This window comes from Taudactylus pleione, unplaced genomic scaffold (genome assembly GCF_031769625.1).
Source record: "Taudactylus pleione unplaced genomic scaffold, aTauple2 ptg000418l, whole genome shotgun sequence".
Classification (NCBI taxonomy): Eukaryota; Metazoa; Chordata; class Amphibia; order Anura; family Myobatrachidae; genus Taudactylus; species Taudactylus pleione.
Window position 1 is genome coordinate 507,501 of NW_028284820.1, and position 25,102 is coordinate 532,602.

General features: G+C 46.0%; 2 protein-coding genes across 5 annotated transcripts in view; both read right to left on the reverse strand.

Annotated features, from left to right (window-relative positions):
• SCUBE2 (signal peptide, CUB domain and EGF like domain containing 2) overlaps positions 1 to 8,787 on the reverse strand; it is a 118,298-nt gene extending 109,511 nt beyond the window's left edge. For all 3 annotated transcript variants that reach the window (XM_088447101.1, XM_088447100.1, XM_088447099.1), the window contains exon 1: positions 8,564 to 8,787. In XM_088447101.1, coding sequence (XP_088303227.1) covers positions 8,564 to 8,705 — 142 coding nt within the window. In that variant the 5' untranslated portion in view covers positions 8,706 to 8,787. The remainder of the gene's footprint in view (positions 1 to 8,563) is intronic.
• A 10,990-nt stretch (positions 8,788 to 19,777) lies between these two features.
• The window catches only part of DENND5A (DENN domain containing 5A), an 84,685-nt gene continuing 79,360 nt past the window's right edge, over positions 19,778 to 25,102 (reverse strand). For both annotated transcript variants that reach the window (XM_088447103.1, XM_088447102.1), the window contains 6 exons: positions 24,664 to 24,782; positions 24,153 to 24,334; positions 23,259 to 23,341; positions 22,922 to 23,045; positions 21,809 to 21,977; positions 19,778 to 20,839 (listed from right to left, as the gene is read on the reverse strand). In XM_088447103.1, the coding sequence (XP_088303229.1) occupies positions 20,656 to 20,839; positions 21,809 to 21,977; positions 22,922 to 23,045; positions 23,259 to 23,341; positions 24,153 to 24,334; positions 24,664 to 24,782 (861 nt within the window). In that variant the 3' untranslated portion in view covers positions 19,778 to 20,655. The remainder of the gene's footprint in view (positions 20,840 to 21,808; positions 21,978 to 22,921; positions 23,046 to 23,258; positions 23,342 to 24,152; positions 24,335 to 24,663; positions 24,783 to 25,102) is intronic.

Consider the following 25,102-nt stretch of genomic DNA (forward strand, 5'->3'; position numbering starts at 1 on the left):
GTTGACACATCAACATTATGAACATGTCATCAATGTTGAATGTCGACATATCGGTTGCTGACCTAAAGTCCATGTCGACATTCAGAACCTGTCGCCATTTTGCTGTCGATATTCCACATTCCCGCGGCATGCTTTCCCTACGTGCGAACTTCCCCGCTGCCGACCAGTTACACCCGTTTAGCTGCAAGTGGAGAGTCGCTAACTGGAAAGTGTGTTTCCCTGCACAGGGAGGACGGGATGAATTCAGCAGTTAGGTCACAGCATTCACAAGTCTCTGGTTTCTGTCAATGTCTGGCAAACGTTCTTCCTTCACTGAGGCTCATCCCCATTTCTATTTAATTGGAGAGACCAAGAAATTGATTCAAATTCAGCCTAACTCTCAGTCTAGCTCTGTTCTCCCTCTGTAGCGTTCTAGAAGTAGCTGGTTGCGTTGTACTCTGACATCTATGACTTGCAGCGTACCAGAGGCAACAACATCTACGCCTAAGGGCCAGATTCAATTAGAGGCGAAAAGTGCCGTTTGGAGAAAAGTTTCCGCGGATTCGAACTTTCCGCCTGTTTTCAAAGTATCTCCATATTCAATTCCAGGACGATTTCGCCTAAGCGGCAAGTCAATGCATTGTAATAGGCGGTAAAGTATCAACTATGAATAGCAGGTGAGTAAAAGTGCAAAATCGTTATTTTGGGGTGCAAACTTGGGGAAATGACTCAGAACCTTGGGAAAGCCCCCAAAGGACAAATCTACCACTAAATAGAAAATTTTTTTTTACCCCAAAAAAGTACTTTTGTTTTGGGGGCGAAAAAGTAAATAGTTGTGGGACAACTATAAAAACTAGTGAAATAGACTTCTTGGGGTGCTGTAAGGAGGGGCCAAGTGATTTTGAGATTGCAGGAGCATGTATGAGGGTGGTTTTACACGTTTATTAAAAGTTCACTTTACAGACATAATAATAATATGCTAGCACCCATTTTCAAGTACCCCAAATTTGACTGGACTATTTATTTTCACCAAAAAATACAGCTTTATGCCATTCTTCACCACTTTTGCATAGACGCTAATCAGAAGCAATTGAAACAACTTAAGTGCCCCAAACACTTTTATTAGGGCTATTAGTACACATTTATTTATTACCAGTTATTTATATAGCGCACACAAATTCCGCAGCGCTTTACAGAGAATATCTTACCATTCACATCTGTCCCTGCCCCAGAGGAGCTTACACTCTATATTCCCTACCACATACTCACACACTTACACACTAGGGTTAATTTTTGTTGGGAGCCAATTACCCAATCAGCAGATTTTTGGAGTGTGGGAGGAAACCGGAGTACCCAGAGGAAACCCACGCAAGCACAGGGAGAATGTACAAACTCCACACAGGTAGGGTCGTGGTGGGAATCGAACCCATGACCTCAGTGCTGTGAAGCAGCAATGCTAACCATTACGCCGTCTGTGCTGCACATCTAATTGATTCCCTATGTTAGTGCAACTTTTTTTTTGAGGCACAGACTGATTTCCCAACTTCTGACAGGACTTTCCACCGGTTCTGCATTCGCCGCTTTCGCCTGTTTAGGAATTGAATATGGAGAAAAGTGTAAAGTTTCCGCCTCTGAAAGAAACGAAAGAGGCGGAAAGTCGGACAGACAAAACTTTTCCGACTTTTCGTCTCTAATTGAATCCGGCCCTATATTTTAGAACCTGGGGCTCTCTCCTGTTCTAGAACCAGGAGAACGCAATACACAGACTTGCCGGGAATCACTCATTTTACTCATTTGTTTCATAACTTGCAAAATATATCAACGTATAACAGATGTTACAACTTTTAAGATGCTATTTATATTAGTATAACATTTTCCATGACCCTTGCAAACAGCCACATTATTAAACAAAACGTGGCTAAACAGCCCAGCAGGTAAGGGGTAATAAAGTCGTGGCCTATTCTCCCACCTTTGTGTGAAACACCTGGCTGCACCTGCCTGCAATCTCCTCAGCTAGGACAGGAAGCCATGTGTGTACAGAGAGATAAAAAACAAAATCACATCCTCGTACTGCAGTATTTCTCCTTATACTTGCCGGGAGCCAGGTTAAGTGATGCGGGGGAAGGGGGGCGCGACACGTGATAGCATGAGCGCGTCTTTGTGGCCCCGACCCCCACTATACAATGCAGAGATTACCGGCGTTGTAAACCAGGGGTGGGCCACGAGTCAGCACAAATCGCATCATCGGCTGCCCGGACTCTGGGCCTGATTCAGAGCCGGACGCTTTGACAGAGCGCGCACTCTGAATCAGGGCCGGCCTTCTGTTTTTTTAGAGTGGCCTCCTGGCCGCTCGCATAGCTGTGGGTGCCCATCCACAGCTATAGCGAGCGGCCAGGAAGATGGTCGCGATGGTCAAGACCATCGGGCTTGCAACGAGACCCTTGTGGTAGGGTCTCGTTGCCACAAGCCCCAGAGTGCTTTCGGCTCAAACAGAGCCGGAATCTCTCCCACTGACATCACTTGTGATGTCAGTGGGGCCGGCCCCAGACGGTAGGCGTTCCCATGGGAACGCCTCCGTTTGGGCAGACACTCCCCCGGCCCGCCCACCAAAGGGAGCGTGCTGTCACTCAACATCGACAGCACGCCCCCTTTGGTACGAGACCCGGAGCAACGGTTTGCCCGTCGCTATCCAGGTTTCACACATGCGCACGACGGAGCCGGCTCCGTCGTGCGCATGCGCACTGGGCCACCATCGTCCCGCTTGCGAGCGCTCAGCGCTCGCGAGCGGGTCTGAATCAGGCCCTCTGTCACTGCACTCTGGAAGTGGGTGGCTTCGGGCAGGTGCGGGCAGCTCCGGGACACTTGAATACTCTTGCGTGCGGCTGGGATCACCACCAGAGTTTCAGTGATATTACTAAAAATGCAGCCTATCCATTCACTAGGAACCAGTGACACCACTGAGAATGCAGCCTATCCATTCACTAGGAGCCAGTGACATCACTGAGAAGGCAGCCTATCCATTCACTACGATCCAATGACATCACTGAGGATGCAGCCTATAAATACTAGGAACCAGTGACACCACTGAGAATGCAGCCTACCATTCACTAGGAGCCAGTGACATCACTGAGAGTGCAGCCTATCCATTCTTAGGAGCCAGTGACATCACTGAGAAGGCAGCCTATCCATTCACTACGATCCAATGACATCACTGAGGATGCAGCCTATAAATACTAGGAACCAGTGACATCACTGAGAATGCAGCTTATCCAACCAGTGACATCACTGAGAATGTAGCCTATCTATTCAGTAGGATCCAGCGACATCACTAAAGGTAGAACCTGTCTCTGCACTAGGAACTAGTGACATAATTAAGAGTATCCATTTACTAGGAACTAGCAACATAACTGAGGCATAAGCAGTGCTAGAACTTGTCTGATTTGACAGTATTTAAAATCTATTACTACGGTTTGCAAACAGTCCTTAATTTCCAGCCGTAGTCCCTGGTATTAAAGACCATCATTTTTTTTGTCCCTGAAAATGCCCTATTTTCAAACTTAACACCCAAATCTTCAAATTCATTATTCTGCACATAATTCTCATTATTATTATTGTCTTGGCTTTATCATTTATTAATCATTAAAGAGTTGTATGCAAAGTGCTATTATACCCAGGATAATAAAGTCATGACGTCGCCTATAATATACTTAGGCAGTAACACATCTAATTTGCTTTCTGAACAGAAAGTTATGCCTGGAAATGATGTGGGGCTCCCATGTCGGGACACATATTGGAGTTTTAAAGGTTTTAATAATCTTTCCCCAGAAAACAATCTCTTCTTTCTGCATTGTCCGCAAAGCTAGATGCAGGGAGAAAGGAAAATTCTCTCCGCTCATCCCCACCTGTAACCCAGCGCAAGCACCGCCATCTTGTCCTGCAAAGCCACACACTGTTATGAAAACTCTGCACCAGCACCGAGACATGTGACACCCTGAGAGGATCCGATGCTAATTTGCAGTAGCTTTAAGGGATGTAAATAACCCTCTTATATATATTTCATATATTTGAAAAGGGATCTATTGTGATTCCCAACTAAAATGTTGTTTTAAACTGGGAATCCAAATTTCAATTGCAACTTGCCCCACCTGGACATCCCCTTCAGAAAATCTCCAATTATGTACATGAGGCACTGTGTGCCTCATGCCTCAGTGATGTCACAAGTTCCTAGTGAATACATAGGGCGGAATTCAATTGATTTCGCGGCCCGCATCTCCCGTCTAAAGTGACAGGAGATCGCGGGCCACTATTCAATTGTGCCAGCGTTTCACACTGATCGCACCCAAAGTGGTCGGGTTTAGCCGTGTAAAACGGCTAACCCCGACCAAAGTGCTGGGCGCAATCGCGAAAAGTGATGTTTTGGCGCCCAAACATGTAACTTTTCGCACATTTCAGCTCTCATCCCCCAGGGGCTGCGAGCTGAAATGTAGCGCTTGGCAGCTGATCGCGCCCGACAGGAGCAAGAATAGAATAGCTCCATCGTGCGCGATAGGGGATGAAAAGAATTGAATTCCGCCCATAGGCTGAATATTGCTTCAGCCATCTGTCTGTCTCCTCTGTGTGTAGCTGATGGGCCCATATTAACGCTTTCTTATTCAAGTGCCCCGACATAATATGCAGACAGAGGCTGTCAGGGCATGCTGGGACATGTAGTTCCAACACAGCTACACTGCCACAGAAATATGTGACCCCCACTAACATTATGACCTCTATTACCTGTAATTCAGCCTGACATATAAACTGTAATACACTTATAAACATGGCTGCTTCTGTTTAGCCCCAAGGCAACCGGCGTCCTATCCTACATGAAACATTACAAAGACTCAATCATATAAATGCTCCGGCTTCGAGAGAACGTCACTGGGATGTGGAACTTGGCAATGGACCTAGATGTAAGCCTTAGTTTTTGTTTGAATATTGCGGAGTTATTCACAGCATGCGGGAATACTGGATGCCTTGTGAGCATTAGTGGGGAAACGTTTTCTAGGCTCCACACAAAAAGTATCTGTGAGGGTTTAATTTACGGTCATAATTTCACTGGTGACTCCGTGCGCCCTGCACAGTACATTTTGAGGAAGAGTCGGGCAATACTGGAATTTCGTATGACTGTAATGCGAGCCATACATCAAACGGTCGAATCCCTGATTCCGATGCGATCCGTATAACTCTGATGATCGTCCATTTCTCAGGGAATCGCCAAAATATATGTTAAAAATCTGACTCGAACATCCAACCCAGGCAAAGGCAGAACAAAGAACTGCCCTATTTGATTGCTGATATATAAGCCCCTTAAGGCGATACAGCGACAATGTCATATCACCGTGGATATCTCAGCGATTGTCGTTGCGTACAGCGATCTGCCACTTACACACAGCGGAAGCAGTTACCTGAATGGTCAGCCTTTGTGTATCTTGCATTTACTATGCCTGGGCGTAATGGCGTGTTTGTGTCCTGTTTTTTATTTTGTGTCTGACAGGGTACTCTCTGTGTGGAGTTTGTATGTTCTCCTCATGTTCGTGATTTCTCCCACCCTCCAAAAACACACTGGTAGGTTAACTGGCATAGCCCTATTTATATTAGTGTGACCCAGACTGGTAAAAAAAACTAATATTTAATCCATAAATTAAATTTTCACTTCTGTAAAACTATTTATCGCTGCGAAAAGAAAGTTTTCACCACTTGATAAATAGTTCATTTTCCTACCCCCATAGTGATTTACGGGGATGAGTAATTACTAGTGATAAACCTGTTATGGATTAAAAAAAAAAAAAAGGAGTTTTATCTGGCAAAACGAATTATGAGCCTGTGATAATTGTTATGAATTCTTTCTAAATCACTAGAATACAGCTCAATCTGTCTCCACTATTTAGCTTGCACAGAAGGCTGTGAGCACGTGGAATGGGAGTATAGTTGGAAAGGTAAGAGAGCGTATTTTAAACTTATGTCAGAAGCTGCATAAACACACAACAATTTTTTTAACGATTATCGTTAAACGATATCATTTAACGATAATCGTTTGAAAAAATCGTTCCCTTTCTGAGTCAAACGATGAATGATAATCGTTCATGCGCGTTCACGTTTGTAGTTCAGTCAGACTTGTCAACTCAACGATTTTCATTAAGGGAATATGCAAAAATCGTTTGTAGTTCAAAAAAATCGTTCATTACACTTTAAAAAATCTGACAGATAATCTGACAGAAAATCGTTCAGAAAATCGTTGGTAACAAAATCGTTGTGTGTGTATGCAGCTTATGGAGCGTACACACGGTCAGATTTGTCAGACTTGTCAGATTTGTCAGATGAACGACTGAACGATTAAACGATTTGAACGATTCTACCAAAGTTTTGAACGATTTGAACAATTGAACGATTTTTGACTGCATTAAAATGAATGGAATCGTCCAAGTCTGACTGCAAACCCATCAGATGTCAGATATCGTTATCTGACAAACGGGAACGCGCATCATTGATCGTCCATCGTTCAGGCATGTCAGATATGAACGATTTTCCTTCAGATATGAACGGCTGAACGATTTTTAAATCGTTATCGTTCATATCTGAAGGAAAAATCTGATCGTATGTATGCACCATAAGATAGACTGAGATGTAGGTGGAGGGTTTGTGTTTTCTCCTCAAAGATCTATAATTAGCTGTCCAGTGCTCACTTCAATAAACTGCCCTCCATCTGCAGACGGAGACAGTACCTGGACTGTTTGCAGCAGTCGGGGCAATGTAGGTTTCCTTAGCAGCACAATAGCTTTATTTGTGGACAATAGGACCACTGTAGGGACTCCTAAAAGATTTATAGGGCCTGGCAATAATTGTCTGACTGTCGGGACTGGTGTCTGCAATAAGTGTAATGAAAAGGCTGAGTGTGTGAGCAGGGGATGCACTTCTGGATGAGGGAGGCTGTAACAGCTTTTAGTGGGACACTGAGAAGCTTTTAGTGGGACACTGTGCACAGCAGTTTCCGACTCACCCAGCCGGAGGATGGTGCATCAGTCAGAAATATGAATTATACATCATTGCAGGATCTTACTGTTAAACAGGGGTTCAGCACCTGGGGCCTAGATCCATACATTCAATTTGAATAATATTATAATGTACAGTTAAATTTTCTAAAATGAATATATTATTAATATGACTTTTATCAACTTTTAATTTAAAGTTAATCGTCCTTAGGTCCCAGATAAAAAAAAAAGGGCAAAATGTTTTGTAATTAGTGATAGGGATCATAGGGATTAACGATCTGCTGCAAGTACCTAGCGTCTGCTCATTTACTGGTGTATGATGGAGTGCAAGCTCATGTGGTACCATGAGGCAGTTATTTCTGTATATACAGGAGGAAGACTTCTCTGCCAGCTTCACCCTCCGCATCAGCCAGACCTGTCATTAATAATAGTTCTTACCCTGAGGATTACCTATGAAATAGACCTTATTAAATGCAAAGTATAAAAACACAGAAACTATACATCCATGGGGAAGACAGTTTTGTTTTATTTTTAAATGTGCAAAAATGAACACAACCCTCATGGGCATCATGCCCTGTTTAACCCCTGACGTTCCAGAGAGATACTCTAGTGACGGAGACAGAGAATAATTACAATCTATCCCGGTAAAATGGCTTTAATGCACAACATCCACCCCATAAACTCATTAATGCTGTGTCCAGACCTGGCTGTCCAGGTGTGCTGTAGTGGAACTGCAAGTGCAAGCAGGCAGTGTTAGCATGTTATGCTGGTAGTTGTAGTTCCCCACATTTTGACGTGCCACAAGTTGCCTATATCTGTTGTACATGAACTGTATATTTCAGCAGCTGTGAGGTCAAAATTCTCTGGGGATATATAACATGCAGGACAGTGGGTGGGCGGCCTATGCTGGGAGGTTATGCATGGACCTGTAGTTCTACAACAACTGGGAGGCCTGAACGTGCCTATTCCTGCATTGTACGGACTGTGCAGCATGCAGTATAAGTCAGCAGACAAGGGGTTAAACATTGCAGGGGACACATACCATGCAGGACAATGGGGCAGTTTATAATCTCTCAGCTGGTGAGCTCTGACGTCACAGTGTCAATGTTATAGGACAAAACTGACAAGCGAAATACTCAGCATTCCTCCATAATATTAATATACCCCCCAGTCATGATACAATGTGCTGTGACCAGTTACACCCTAAATATGCTCTCTCCCCAGAAATCCCAGTCTTCACTTTTTTATGTGTTTCTATATATGTATATATACATACATACATACACACACACACAGAGGTATTTATTCTATTTGTAATTAAGACAGGTTGGACAATATTTACAGACTGGTATCGGATGCAGACCTACCTTACAGATGTATCATATGTAGGAGCAAACATGAGAACATCGAATAGACATGCATGTAAATCTCTGAGACGACCTGGATGCATACATGACTCATATCATATGTATAGTTCTGTGTATGACAGAAATACATGAATCTATCTCACCGTACAAGGCATCACTACATGCAATAGACCCCCAAGAGGCACTTACCACTGTGCGTCCGGGCCGCGGGGTGCTGAGCGGTGCAGAACGGGAGGAGCAGCAGGAAGAGCCGGAGGGGAGCCCCTAAAGACCCCATACTGACACAGAGATAGGGGGCGCCCCTCCTACTGCCCCCTCCAGTGTATCCCATCCCCCTGGGGCTCGCCCACTCTATTATTGTCCTGCCTCTCAAGATCCTCCTACTTTGTCACCCAAACTAAGACCCCTCTCCCCCTTTCCTTATACTGGAGACCCCCCTCTACACTGAAACCCCCTCTCTCCTTACCCTATACTGGAGATCCCCCCTCTCCTTCCCCTATACTGGAGACCCCCTTCTCTCCTTTACCTTACACTGGAGACCCCTCTAATTCTTGCCCCTCAATGGAGACCCCTCTCACCTTTTCCCTACACTGGATATGGAGACACCTCTACTCTTTACCCCCACACTGGAGACCACTTTCCCCTACAATGGATAGTGGAGACACCTCTCCCTCTTACCATACACTGGATACCCCTCTCTAACACTTGCCCCTCACTGGAGACCGCTCTACCTCTTACCCTACACTCTCTAATCCCTGCCCCTCACTGTAGACCCCTCTCTCCCAACTCCTGCGACCCTTTCCTCATTCCCTTGCCATAAATACCCCACTACTCACCTACAGACCCCTCTCCTCTTCTAGAGACCACTCTCCATCTGTGTCCCTACTACTAATACCCCTATTACTCACCTAGAGACTGATGGCAGTCCCTCCAGAGACCGCTGTTCGCCCCCTACCCTGTATTCCAGGGTCCCCACACTATGACACCTCTCCCCCCTCTGCCTCTAACACCGGCCGCCGTCACTTTATCTCTGCCCCTTATCTGTCCCGATCTCCGGGAGAGAGGAGGCAGCAGCAGCCCCTCCCCTCCTCTCTCCCTCCCCCCTGGGTTTCTCCTTCCCACAGGTCTTGCTGTGTCTGCCCTCCCAGCACCTTCCCTCCTCCCCCAGTGGCTCATCCCCCCCCCCACCCCCCGTCTGTGCTCCCTACAACAGCCGGCTCCTGTGGCACTACAAGTGCCAGCATGGGCTGCACTGTAGTTTCAGAGCCTCTGACCCTCTCTTAGGTGTCAGTGTTACCCTCTCTCAACTGGAAATTGCTGGTCCTGGTGAAGGGGTTACCCCCCTCCTTCAGCACCCACTTTCACACCCTCCTGTCACAGTCTGTGGGTAGAGAAAAAATCTGTCTGGCCTCTGTCTGCCCTTATTCCCCTCAGCTTCCCTGGCACTACAGAATTAATGGGTGATGTACTAAACCCCGCAGATGATGGGACACTGAGGTAAAACTGTCCCTAGTATACTGTACTGCTAAAACACAACTTCATTTAATACCATGTACTGGCCACCAAGAACCATTCATTATTCCTCTCCCACAGAGTGCCTGCTGTATACAGAATTACAGATCATTTCCACATTATCCCCAGAAATTATTCTCCAGTAAAACTGCTTTTGTTGAATCTTTTTAATTCCTGGACAAACGCAGCTCTTGAATGGTCAAAAGAAATCAGTGGCAGAGTTTAGTTATCATTCCTGCTCTGTCTTTTCTTGGAATCCAATTGGTGATCCATTCTACCATATTTCTCTGAATATCCATCACACAGCCCAAATCTACAGTAAACTGCCCTATAAATGTGCACCTTCACCTGCTACAAAATATAATAAATCAGAGCAAATTATCAGTTTTTTTATTATTGTACATTGCAGACAATGTGCCAACTTTCATGGCAGCCTCCACTCTGTAAGCCTGAAATCGTCCCTCTTCCCAGAGCTAGAACTGGAAGTTAGCACCTGGAAAAGAAAGAAATCGGATGCACATAACCCTCAACTGCAACTCAAATATTTCCCTGAGCCTCCTCCAGCCTAGCACCCTGGGCGGTTGTCCCCCTTTCAAAAGTCTGGTCCAGATGCCCAGGCCCTATAAGAAGGGACATGGGTTAACAGAAGGTATGCACTCGGGATGTCAACGGTCTAAATGTCGATCGTCGGCATCCCGACTGTCTAATCCCGGCAAGGGTCTAATGACAGGTGTCGAAATCTCGATGCCTGTCATTTTACCTACGCCAGGAGCCCGACATCCCGATCGAAGGTAAGCCGGGCGCGGACAGTCGCTTTTATATTTGGGGCTCCCAGGGCGGATTTAGGGTTAGACACCCCCCCCCCCCCAGGAGTATTAGGTTTAGGCTAGGGGGAAGGGGTGATTAGGGTTAGGCACGACCCTGGGATACTTAGGTTTAGGCTGCGGGGAAGGGGGGTTAGGTTTAGGTACTTACAGGGGGGTTTAGGGTAAGGCACTTTGGGGGAAGGTTAAGGTTAGGCACCCCTGAGGGAGGGTTAGGGGGGTAGGTTAGTAAATACTAAAATACTTACCTGTCGGGATTAGAACCGCTGGACGGTATGTCATACTGATCCCTAACAGAAAGCTGGCGGTAGGTTTCCAGGTGCCCTAGGCAACGTTTTACCAACCACCCCTGCTCCCTCCAATTCACAATATGCCACGCGTCAGTCTCCCCAGTTTATAATATGCCACACAGCAGTGTCCCAAATTCATAATACACTATATAAAATTTGAAACACAGCAGAGCGTCAAAATCATAATGTACCTCATAACGATGCTGCAAATTCATAATATGCTACACAGCTGTGCCACAAATTCATTTTATGCCACTCAGCCATGAATTATGCCATTTTTTTTGTGTACTCAGCAGCTGGCTGGCACCCTTAGGCGGCCGGCTAATGGTAGCATCGGCCCTGGGACTGCTGGCATAACGGAGATCGGAGAGCGGTTTGGGGTATTCGTTATTCAGAGGAAGAGTTTTGGGCACCTCACGGCTAGACTTATTTTTCCCCATTTTGATAATGTTGAGGCATATTAAAACGGATGTTGGATGGTATAACACAACCATGTAATACATTTTGGAACATGTAGGAATAGATGTCTTTTTAACAATTTTAAAGTATGTTTTCATTTTGAGGATTCACTTAAAGATAACCAAGGTCCTTCTCAGAATTTCACAGCTCTGTTCAACATTTATATGATCTCACAGCGTCCGACCTTTCTAGAGTGCGACAATGATTTCTTCCTGCTCATCCCACTTATTTAAGGTCTGTAAATCAGTGGGGCTGATTTTAATCATTGTCATTTTCAGTTAAATGACCAAACCAGTTATATAAATCAGCCGCAGTTAGTCCTAGGAGCAGAACACCAGTACACTGGGAAATCGGGTGATGTCGGTAGGTCTGCGGGTATTACGGTGATGATATACATATAATATATTCAGCCTATCAGCTCAGTGGCACAATGTACCTCATGCCTCAGTGAGGACTTAAGGTCCTGATTGAGGGATGTGCGCTAATACCAATGGTTAGCACACATCTACTATGTTTGGGAGTCTGTGCTTGCGCAGGACTTGTTCTCGCACACCCGCTGCCTGATTGACAGGCAGACGCATCGAGTGATCTGCAGATGATGGTTGTTTATACACACTGAACCACCATCATCTGGCAGTGCCCCCCTCCCCGCGGCCTCTGCTGCCAACCGCTCGTATGCACAGCACCATGAACAGATAAATCTGCAAAAATATCTGCCATCGGTTGTGTAGCACAGCCGGCGTGATATGTCAGTGAACGACGTTGCTCATAGACATATCGCTGGTACACACTGGCCGACAGGCACCCGATATATTGGCCAATCAATTTATCGGCCATTTTATCTGCCATTGTGTACCCAGCAAAAGGCCTTAAATGTAAAAGCTACTTATGCAATCTATACATCTACCCAGGGCTTAAAACCACGGAGGTGGACAGAAGCCATATCATGAGACAAGTGACCACTACCGAACTGTGAACTAGCAACATAATTGAGGCATGAGACACTCTGTGCCTCCAGAACATCACAAGTCTCTAATGAATGGACTGGTTGGCTCAGCAACCTCCCCCCCCCCCCCCCCCAAAAAAAAAAAAAAAAATACATGCGTGTTGGTTGACAAATACACTGTAAAATTGATTAGTCCTCAACAGAGTAGAATTAGAGTTCAATTTAAATTATTCCAATCCAATAAACTTTACCAGTCACAACGGTTCTAAAAGCCAGGGCCGCAACTAGGGGGTGGCTCGAGGTGCACGTGCACCCACTTCCAGTGTCTACAAGCCCAGCACCGCAGGGGGGCTCCAAGCCGGACGCTGAGATTTTATTACCAGCGGGCGCCCGGCTCCTTCCCTGCAGCACCGCGGTAGCCGGAGGCTGGACTTCTCTCCTGAACTCCAGCTTCCGGATCTCCCCATGGGCACTGTGGGAGAGATGTCATGACGTCTCTCCCATAGTTCCGAGAAGCAGCTGGGCGGACCGGATGGCGGCGGACGTAGGAGGGGGGTTAAAGGTAAGTATTGTGGGGTTTTTTTTGTGTAAGTGGCATTGCTAAGGGGGCATTACCATATTGGCACTACTATGGGGGGGCATTACTATAGGGGCACTATAGGCACAGTACAATAGGGGCATTACTATATGGGCAATACTACAGGGGCATTACTATATGGGCACTACTACAGGGACATTACTATAGGGGCACTGCTGCAGGGGAATTACCGGGGGGTGCCAAATATCCTAGTTTCGGCCCTGTAAAAGCACGTCACCTATATACAAGATATTTACCTCCATTTGTTTTATACCTTTAACTAAAGAATCTGGAATTTGTTTCCCCGCATAGGAGACCCTTTGTAAATAGGATTATATAGAGGGCAGCTGCTAAATTGCGGAGGTGAGATGAGCCCTCATCTGTAAATCCTGGTGTAACAGCACCCCCTAGTGGCTTAATTGTAGTGAACCATGGTAAGATATTTGGCCTTGTTGCGTACTGATACCAGCCACCTCACCAATAATACATGGCACTTCTAGAGGCTTATTTATCCTTAAATATTGGTGGCATAGTCCCAGAACACACCAGTTCCACAATTAAAAAAAAAAAAAAATTAGCAAAATTATATGGGCCTGCTATCTTAGTTGCCACTTTTTGGGGTCCAGGATGATTTCCCCACTTTTTCATGCACTTCTGCCAGGTCACTTATTGTAGAAAAGCCGCGTGACCTCGTCACCATTCCCGTCAAATAGCCATTTCTAATTGAAACTAATTTCACGGGTGCGCACATTGCAGCAATGTATGGGAGTTTCACAATTTGGGAATGGGAGCAGTACTGTCCACTGGGCATGAGGGCTGGATTTTGTGGGGCATTTTAGGGCTGTTTAACATGCCAGTCATCAAGGTTGCCAACCTTTATAAACTTACAAATATTTGCAGATGATATATATATATATATATATATATATATATATATATTTATTACTGACACTATTTTTCTAATTCTAAAATATAGCAAACAGTCCACAGACTGAATAGAGGGGAGGCTATATAATTTATCTTACTGACAGTTGGTAAAAAGTCAGTAAATCTGGACTAATAAATTTGCTAGTAGGGGTTATTAGGGATTGACAGATCGTACCCCAGCAGACAGAAGGTATCCTGCACCGACCCTGGGCATTTATCACACTGCCAGTAACGGACGTTGAGCAGACTTTTGTGGTATGTACACCAACATGTTCTAGATCCCACACTGAGCCCAAGTTTTCAGCAAACTGCATGGACCAGAGAATAAATTCAGCTGAAAGCATCTGGTTCTGCGGCCTGTGCCCAATTCTGTCTCCCCAAATCTACTACCCCCAGCCTCTGCTTCATCAAGGCTTTAAGGAATTTGGGGTACTGTTATTGTCACCCCCCTCCCACACACATAATTGAAAGGGGGAGGTTACCGGCCAGCCAGATGTTAAGCTTCAAGTCCCAGGGGGGAACAATAACTAGCAACCCGCCAAAAGACAATTCCTAAGAGCAGCCAAACACATTCTCCTGTCAAACAGATATTTATCATGTAAATGGGTCATGCTCCATTATCAGCCATCATTTTTAATATAGCACTGACATGTTCTGCAGCACTGTACAGTCAGGGAGACAATCTGAGAACAATAAGAGTTATGGTAGACTTACCTTTGTTGACTCTTTTTCTTCAAAGTCCATAGGGTCCACAGGGATACCATGGGGAAAATGTGGTTGGAGTGATCCAGGCACCAAAAAGTTAAGCTTTCAGCTCTCAGGATGCCTCAGGTCCTCCTGCACATATACCACGCCCCTGTCCAAAGGCACTCAGTTTTGAAAACAAGCCCAAGGCAGAAGGACAGTGGAGAAGGAAGAACAATGTACAGCAGAAACACTCTCACACAAGAAGAGGGACTCTGTGAGCGAAAGAAAAATTACCCAATGCAGCCAGATGGGACAGGGTGGGTGCCCTGTGGACCCTATAGACTTTAAAGAAAAAGAGTTAACAAATGTAAGTCTACCATAACTCTTATTTTCTTCTTCAGGGTCCATAGGGATCCACAGGGATACCGTTGGGAGGAGGGGAATCGGAGGAAAGAGATACGCCAGCTTGAAGTCCCACTTCACTGCCAGTGCGTTCACAAAGGCTGCTGAGGGATCTCTGGTTCTGGACCCGTACCTTGACCTTGTGGTTGTGACGTGAGGCCATAAGGTCCCTGTCTGGTAGGTCCAATTTGTTTACTAGAAGTTGAAAAAAACCAGGATGGAGATCCCACTCTCCGGTGTGTATGTCCTGACGACTTAGGAAGTCCGCTTCCCAGTTGAGGACTCCCGATATGAAGTGCCGAGATAGCCGGAAGATGACGTTCTGCCCAGATCATAATGTCGCTTCCCTCATGGCTGCATGACTGCGTGCCTCCCTGATGACTGAGATAGGCTATTGTGGTTGCGTTGTCAGACTGGATCTGGACCGGCCTGCCTTGGAGTAGGTTCTGTTCCAGGATGAGTGCTTTGTATACTGCGCGCAGCTCCAGGATGTTTATGGACAGGTGACTTTCCTGATTTGTCCATCTTCCCTGAAAAGTATGATGACCCGTCACCGCCCCCCATCCGCGAAGCCTGGCATCCGTGGTGAGGAGCACCCAATGTGGAATTTAAAATGGGCGACCCTTGTCCACCACAAGAGCGAGAGAGACGAACCTCCGGAGTGAGAAGGATCCTTTGGGACCGTATTAGCGGATACTGCCCGTTCCACCGGGAAAGAATCAATTGTTGCAAAGGCCTGGAATGGAATTGAGCATATTCCACCATGTCGAAGGTAGACACCATTGACCCCAGGACCTGCATCGCTGATAGAATGGATACCCTTCGCTTGCGTATCAATTTGAGTACTCGCAATATTAGTGCCCCCAGATGTATCATCCACTGTATTGGAGACAGAGAGGATTCTTCCAATTGATGATCCAGCCATGTGTCTGTAGCCAAGCAACGGTCAGTTGGAGATGGTGTTGTAGAACAGCTGGAGACTGTGCCAATATCAGGTCATCCAGGTATGGGAGTATTCAGATTCCCCGACGCCTGAGGTAGGCTGTCATAACCGCCATTATTTTGGTGAAAACCTGAGGGGCCATTGCTAGACCAAAGGGCAGTGCCTGAAATTGCTAATGTTGTTGCAGGACAGAAAGCCGTAGAAATTGTTGGTGGGATGGCATGATAGGCACATGCAGATACCCATCCTGAAAGTCCAGGAAAACCATAAAATTCCCAGGTTCCATTGCCAAAAATAATTGACCGAAGAGTCTCCATAAGAAAATTGGATACACGCACAAACTGGTTGAAGGTTTTCAGATTTAGAAAAGGGCGATGAGACACATTTGGTTTCTGAACCAAAAATAGATTGGAGTAATAACCCCCTTCCTTGTTCAACCACAGGAACCAGTATTATCATCCCTGCCCGCAGCAGGGAATAAATGGCCTCCTGGAGGGCCAAGGCCTTGATAGGGGAGTTGAACAAAAAAAATAAAAAAACTTCTGGGGAGGATGCCTCCAGAAAGTGAGGGCATACCCCTGAGAGACCACTTCTCGGACCCAGGCATCTGTTATTTGATGCCAGTAATCCGCAAATTGAAGAAGTTGGCCTCCCAGCCTGGGATCCCCAAGGAGGCGGCCTGACCCATCAGGCAGAGGGTTTGTCATCCGGCTTAGAGCCTGGATGTCTGACCGGCCAAGATCTCTTAGTGTGCTGCTTAGTGGTCCTGCGAAAACTATATATCCAGGGGGAAGACTGTCCATTTGCTCTTCCCTAAGGGCGAAAGGACTGAAAAGAAGTCCTTGCAGGACTTGCAATGGGCCCTGAATCAACTACTCAAAGCACAAGGCTTGGTAGGATTTTGAGGACTGTATAACCTGGCCTTTGGGGAGAGGTATACAGGGAGACCAGACCCAAACCTCCTGAGACCAGCAACTTCAGCACAACAATGATAGTGGTCGCTGTGCGTCTCATAACAGAGGAGGGTAGGAGGAACAACCCAGACACGGGAAAACATCAGCTGGATCGCCATCTGGGCTGGAGGGGGAGCCGGGGAGAGCCTACTTCCCCTATGCTGTAACAACCCCTGGGTGCGCTGGCCTTCTACATGGCCGCCGCAACTGTCCCCGACGCCAGACTAACAACCTGGTGGTCTAGTGGCGGAGCGGACGCAGCGGTCGCCCCACTACAGCGGCCTCCGGCAAGTCTCCAACCACCGGAGGTATGGAATGCCACGTGGTTCCGCCTAACATGCGTCCCGGGTCCCAGCAACGCCGCTAGCCAAGAACCGCTGGTGCCTGCCGAGATCACCAGTCTGGTTACTATTGTTGCGCCGCCGGCGGGGATAGATTAAGCAGCAGCACAGGTGTCCTTTAGAACGCCTAGCACTGCTTGCTCCAATAGTAAAAAAATAACTAAAATCAATCCTAAAATAAAAACCTTGGGACTGCCTGAGCACTCCCACGGTTATAAAAAGTGCGTCTGAATCCTGCCGCAACAAACTCAAAACTGAGTGCCTGTAGCCATCGGCGGAGTAAATGTGGAGAAGGACCTGAGGAATCCTGGGAGCTGAAAGCTTAACTGTTTCGTGCCTGGATCACTCCAACCATTTTCCCTATGGTATCCCTGTGGATCTCTATGGACCCTGAAGACGAAACAGACACATACATCATAACAGGTGGGAAGGTCTTGCTCCCCAGAGCTTACAATCTATCCAGAAGCCACCCTGAAGAATCCAAATGTACTGCTGCGTGTCCATTGCCTTCCTGACACCGAAAGTGTTTATGATGCTTCAAGCATACCCAGCTCTCACTTTTTTTTCCGGGGGCATATTAAGAGAGGAGGGGGCCTGTGTGCAGCCTCCGTCCGGGGCCCCCTCCTCTCTGCCCAGCGGCCGGCAGCGCACTGAGCACAGCAGACTACGGACACTAGGGTAGACTCTAGTGCTATGCCAGTCTACTGGGCATGCGTAGGTCACTTGGAAAATGGTGTGGCAGCCATTTAACTGTGATTTCCCTACTGCATCTTACCAAAATTCCGGGAAAACGTCCACAGTGGCCATTTTCCAGGCGATTTGTAGAATGCTGGTAACACAGATGAGGGACTCCAGAGAGGTATTAAAAATTGGGTACAGGGTGTGCAGTGTGACCACTGCACACCCTGCACCCATTATAGATACGCCCCTGGCCCCTTAGCAAGGTATTCAATTACCAGGGGTTGTGCAACTGCACACATCACTATTAATTACGGGATTGGAGGTCGCAAGGACCCAGCAAAATGGTCGGAAAGCCGGCACCTAGGAGCAGAGACTGAAATATGGAGTAATTATATAAGGTCTCTGCAACTTCTTTTGCCAACCACTCTGGAAGGCGGCTCCATGGTAAAAAGTCAGTTTTTAAATAACTTTCCAGTGGTCTTCCGACCAGACGGAGAGGCACATGGCAACTTACTGTATGTTTAGAATTATTGCAGTTAAGAGTCTGATTACTTGGATGTAAACAGCGCCATCTTGTGGATGATTTACATAAGACAGCGTTACAGAAGGCTGCAAATCTGACTTCAATCCAAGCAGAGTAAAGCAGAAAAGAAAATTTTAAGTTTTGTTCATAAATACAAAATATGCATCACTATAACATCAGAGGATATAATTAGTTCAGATTGTGTAGGACAGAAATACTAACTTATGTTTAGAGTAGGGGTGAGCGGGTTCGGTTCTACTCGGTTCCGTTCGATTTTAAAAACCGAATCTTATTGGCTATCCAAAACCCATGACAGCTGATAGCCAATAAGATTCGGTTTTTAAATCCGAACGGAACCGAGTAGAACCGAACCCGCTCATCCCTAGTTTAGAGACAATCTATTGTCACCACCTGTTGGTTTTAGCCTTATTAATGACTTATGTTAATCACAAACAGACATCAGGACTGTCCTTATAAGACATGGAACTTTTCTGATTTTTGTAATTATTTCTTTGACACCTAGAAATGTCCTTCTCCACCAACGCACAACTGGAAGATAAAGGACATTCCTTAGTAATTTCAGTGGATGAAAAACAATCTCCATAGTACCACAGCTGCTGTAAAATTCGAGTTTTTTTGCAGAGTGAAAGTGAATGCGCCTAAAACACCCCCCCCTTCATCACCCATTTACCTCATTACAATAATTTGGTCTCTGAAAATAGCGCTGGCTTGTGGTACAAACTTCTATTGTCCATCCATGTACTTGGTGTAAAGTTAGACGTGGCTGATGAAGACTGAGACAGCGAGCACCATCCTAGGGAAATCTGTGCTGCGTCAGGGGGGGGATGAACCAATGTTTATGAGAATTCCGTACATCAATTTATCAAGACTCTTTCTCCCGGAGTGTTAACATATCATTTTAATAGAAGCCCCAAGGAATTATCCAGCTTCATTTCTTCTACAAAACTTAACACATATTTAAAGTGTAATTTACACTTCACACATACACATCAGACGGGATCAACAGCCTGAATCTCAGCACTGGCATACCGATCGCCGGTTAGTGGTTAGGCACTAGGGGGGAGGGTTACGTTTAGGCTCCGGGCGGAGGGTCAGGTTTAGGCTGAGGAGTGGGAGGTTTAGGGTTAGTGTACTTTCCAACAGGCGTCTCTATGCTAACCCTATCAGGATGCCGGCATCGCTATTCTGGCCACCGGCATCCCGTGCCCAATCCCATCACACAGCCAACTACATTTAAATGCCCAAATGTCTCATTTTTAACAAAAACTATTTTATTAGCACCCACTCAACAAAAGCCAGCACACAGAATTGTGTAAATGGATTTATTTATTTTTAACCTGATCTGTGCAAAAATGCCTCTTACTTCTGTGCCGGATGACCAGCTGAAGGGGGAGGGGTAAGAGGCGATGAGCGGCTTGATCGCCGAATGTCCTTGTATTATTGCATGTCAGAGGAACATAAAGCAGCATTGTTAAACTAGCTTGGATATAACAAAGTAAGCTTTATCCATCTTCTCGGCATGATTGGTGAACACGGGACAAATCTCCCGCAAGAGGGCGATCCAACGGGGAACAAGATTTCCTCCATCTTCATACACTCTCCGCGCTGGGAGCAGTCTCCAAGAGTTATGGGAAGTGCAGTGTGATAAGGAGCACAAAAGCATTAATAGTTAAATAAATAAAAATAATGCATATTTAAAAACACGTTCTGTGCATTTGTGTAGCAATATATAAAGTCTCTCCAAGTTCCATCATTCACAAATTAATACTGATAATAAAAACAAAAAAAAATAAAAATTGCAACGCCATGATTCCGTAACACTGTGGTCTAGCACAATAGGATTTAAAAATATATATATAAATATATTTTTGTAACAGCAAATAAGTGATGACGTGCCAGTAAAGCAAATATTGATACAATGTAACAGACGACTTAGAGAAAAAAAAAATCTTCACCGTGATCCTGTGACATCTGCAGAGCGAACACGACAGGTTAATGGCTCGGTAAATAGAACGGCTTCATAATAAGCCGTACGATATTCACTACCTCTCTCATATGAAAGATGTAAGAAGTCATAAAGCACTGTATAAAAAAGAGATACTCTCTAGTATATTACAGGGAGCGCTCCGGGTCGTGGCGGCGGAGGATCCGCGCTGTGCACAGTAAGGATAGATCTCTCTGGGTTTTGGGTAGTGTCAGATGTTTATTCCTTTGATGAGGGAACTCTCCAATGTTATATTGAACTCCTGCAGCATCTGTAGCACACGGATTAATGAGTTGACGAGGGTGTGGTCCTTTATTAAAGCGGTGTCCTCGTACATTTGTGCTATGATGGGGCAATCGGCCAACAAGGCGATCCAATGGTGCAAATAATGGTCCCTGGGAGGAAAAGGGGGAAGAGTTTATTAGGAAGTTATCCCCTATCCACGCTTGCTGAGGCATCCCTCGCTGGGCGCCCCCTGATTTATCTAGTGCAGTGTTGGCTAACCTTGACACTCCAGCTTTTATGGAACTACATAACCCAGCATGCACTGCTACAGTTTTGCTATTAGGGCATGCTAAAACTGTGGCAGGGCATGCTGGGATATATAGTTCCACAACAGCTGGAGTGTCAAGGTTAGCCAACACTGATCTAGTTCCTTGCCAGAGGGTACGGCCCAAGTCAAAAGGAGTCACCTTAACTCAGTGGTTCCCAAACTCGGTCCTCAGGACCCCACACAGGTCACATTTTCCAGGTCACCCAGGTGTAATCATTACTCACTGACACATTTTAAAAGATCAACAAGTGAAGCTAATTATTTTACTTGTGATTCTGTGAGGAGACCTGGAAAACATGCACTGTTTGGGGTCCTGAGGACAGAATTTGAGAACCTGTGCCTTAACTTAATGGGCTAAACTGCTACAGTAAAGGCCTATAACCATGCTATCGGAATCTCCCCAAAAAAACTGTACAAAAATAGAATTTTACATTTAAAAATCAGAACAACCCCTAAGGCTCAATTATGATCTCATTGCCGGAAATCCATACTTTGATTTACAAATCACAGCACTGACCTTCTGAGGGAAAATTAAACATAAGTTACAGCCTAGTACATGAAAGATGGTTTCATACAGGATAACAAATGAATGTACGTCATATCTTCCAGGTTCCATAATTGCAGGTTACACTGAAAGCTTTCACTCAGTGTGTTCTCTCATGTACCATATGCTACGTCCATTATATACAATGTCCGACCCACCCCTGAGACTATTACTACAGTACACAATCCAGGCAATAGGGGGGGGAATAGATTGTGCGTTGAACCCACCGATGGTTGAGGGGACAAAGGACACAGCGTTCACACTCACCGGGCTCCCAGGCACACAAACATCTGGAACTTGCCGTCCTTGCCGATGTTGCGTGGGGTGTTGTTGATGGCGTTAATGAAGCGGCTGAAGATCCGGGCTCTGTTCTGCCAGTCTTCATCCGGGGCCGGTTCATTTAACTCAAGTGCATTGTAATGTGCTTGTGCTTTCTCTGCGGACAACACGGTAAAAGTTACAGACCGACCACAGCCCAAAAACCATTCATGACCGGAACAGTACATAATACACAATGGAGAAATGGTAGTAGCCATGCCGACAACACTGTATCCATACATACACTAATCATAACATAAATGGGCAGATTGTACAAGGCCACAACTAGGACGATAATAACAGTGGTCACGATTCTATTCAGCGCGATGTAAATAGCTCCGGGAGTGAGCTCCCGGAGCTATTCAATACACCGCGCTGCCAAGTCCGACTAACGATTTCTTCTCTCATCCCTCCGGGGATGAGAGAAGAAATCTGACAAAAGTCCTGGCGCGAGGCTGTTTTCTGCCCTTCGCGCCTGGAAAACAGCCTCGCGGCGGGAAGTTAGGTCGGGGAATGCCCGTTATCGCGCCTAAACACCCTGTTTAAGGCGCGATAACGAGCCTTCCCCGACCTAACATCGCGATGAATTGAATAGCTCCGGGAGCTATCTCCCGCCGCTATTTACCATTGCGTTGAATAGAATCGTGCCCAGTGACAGCCGGACTATTCTAAAGTACACACAAATGTACCATAACTACAACAACACAACAGCACCAACAAGGGAAACGAACCGGTAATCCCATAGCCACCACTTGCCACTGTCACATCTCAGAGCCCTGCCCAGTCCACCCTCCGACAGCCAAGTACTGACCGACTGGTGACAGATGCTGCCAGCACCGTTCCTTTCAGTTACCATTTACCTACTGTACGGCATTACTAACGTGTTACTGCATGAGAGCATAGTAACAGACATATAATAAACTTTGTTCATATGTAAATTAATAAATCCAATTGATTGCTAAGTAGATGACACAGTGTAGAGACAGACAGACGGATTTAATCAGCACAAAATGCAGAGGCCAGCAATGTGCATGAGTCTCGTGCACGGAGACAAATTCTTACCTAAAAAATCCCAGATGAACATACATTTGAAGAGCCGGGGGGACTTGAATCCGTGCTGGAAGACCTGCTCCAGAGCCGACACCAGTCCGCACTCTCCGCACAGCAGCAGGGTCAGGCTGCCCCTCTGTAACACACGTGCCAGAGTACTGTATTACTGGGAAATCAGTCTTCCCCAACTTCTTTTTTGTATGACTGTATAATTACACTTATGTCTGCAAACATGGCGGCAGCCATGTTGGGGCCTGAACAGACCGGACGCAGAGCGATACTGACAAGCCACTCCCCCCCACTGTCATATGACCACCAGGACTTCTGTAATAGGTGGAATCAACTTTACCTCTTTCTCCGGCTTGTGGAAATGTTTCACAATTCCATTTACAGCCTCCCCTATAGACTCCTGGATCTGCCCGGTGTTTAATTCTATAGTGGAGGGGAAAACATCACAAGGATTAATTATCTTTGCTCTATGAGGACATAGAAGAAAATCAATAAAATAAAACAAAACAGTATTTATAAAAATGAGACCTAATACCATTTTCAGATTCCTGCATCATCAACCAATGTACTAAACATATACTATATCATCTGTACACGTGTATATATTAATCTCTCCAGCAAAGGGGGGGGGGGGGGGCGGGACTCTGCAACGTCAATACTAAACAGCAGCAGTTATCATATCAGTAATAGAAAGCGGTATGTGTTGCATTTTACCTTTAGCTCCCTCACACATACTAGTTTCATCATAGGTTATTACTCTCCTTAGATGGCTAAAATAAAGCATCATAAATATAGAACCTACAGATGGAGCAGACTTTAGTGAATCTTTGGGCAAAACATTTACATAGTATGAGAGCGCAACTTCAAGGCAGTAGAAAGATCTAGCTGGAGAGACATGACAGGCAATGTAAGCTGAATATGCTGCAATGAAGGCTGCTTCACCTGAAGCAAATTTAATTACGTCCAAAAATAAAAAGTAGGAAAGATTGGTCTGTGTGTCTGCAGACTACCTACATGCACTGGCCAAGCAACGAGACGTGTGTCTCTACAAAAGCAGGTTGTGCCCCTGATATCTCTATTATATACAGATGTGACCTCACTTACTGGTTGTCCGTACATCTGTAATACTGGGACTACCACACTGCTAGAGAGACCATTACTCATTATTCTAGCATTAGCAGCACCGCCTGATCTCAGCTATCAGTCATCCGAGCCCCTCTGGGGCCCCACTTACTGGGCCTACTACTGGGTGATATTGCCACAAGTCTACGGATCATTCCTGGGGAGTGCTGCAGCGGGGGGGTCCGGCAGGGTCTCTCTTCAGAGTCTGTGGCTGATGTGAGAAGGTCCCCGACCAAAACTCTCTCCAAACTCCCATCGTCCATCCCCTTCCCCAGCCAACGGCCACAGGGAAACCTAGAAACACACACACACACACTGAATAAAGCACTGTGCGGCTAGGAAGCAAGGAGCAGTCTGAAAGATGGTAACTAAAGACAGTGGACACAGAGATTACAACGCACAGACACAGGAGGGCGTAGAGCAGTGTGGGCCCATGGCCGGAAGCTTTGCTTGTTGGGATAAAACTGGGAATCTGTAGGATTATTCTTCAGAGAAAGCTACAGGGTGGAATCGGACTAAACCCATCCACAAGTTACACGATTTCCCTTACGGCCGCAGACTCCCGGCTACAGAATACAAGCTGTGACTGTTAGGTTACTATAAAGTGCTCAGAGGTTTCTTACTTGTAAGTGTGGCCGGTAATCTCGTTCCGGACCATGACGTGTTCCACCAGCCACTTGGCGTACAGCCCGGAATTGTCATGTCCGATCTGCACGGTGGTCAGCTTCCCGAGATTCTGGCACTGTGCGGAGAGAGGAGAGGACATGACGCACGGCAGCAGCTCGGTAGGAAGTTAAGTAGGACGGGGAGCAGCAGGAGCACAACATTCACAAATACATAATGTAAGCGTCATCCCCGGAAAAATTAATGGGCGAGGAAAGAGTGGTTGGGGCGGTATCCCGTGCTTCAAGGGTGCAAGGGGACCGAGTACATTCAGACTTGTGTAAGTCCTTGAAAATTCAGAATCGTGACTAATGCCACGTACACACTTGCCGATATTGTGAAAGATAACGATATCATTATCGTTCACAATATCGGAAAGTGTGTATGCAAGATATCGTT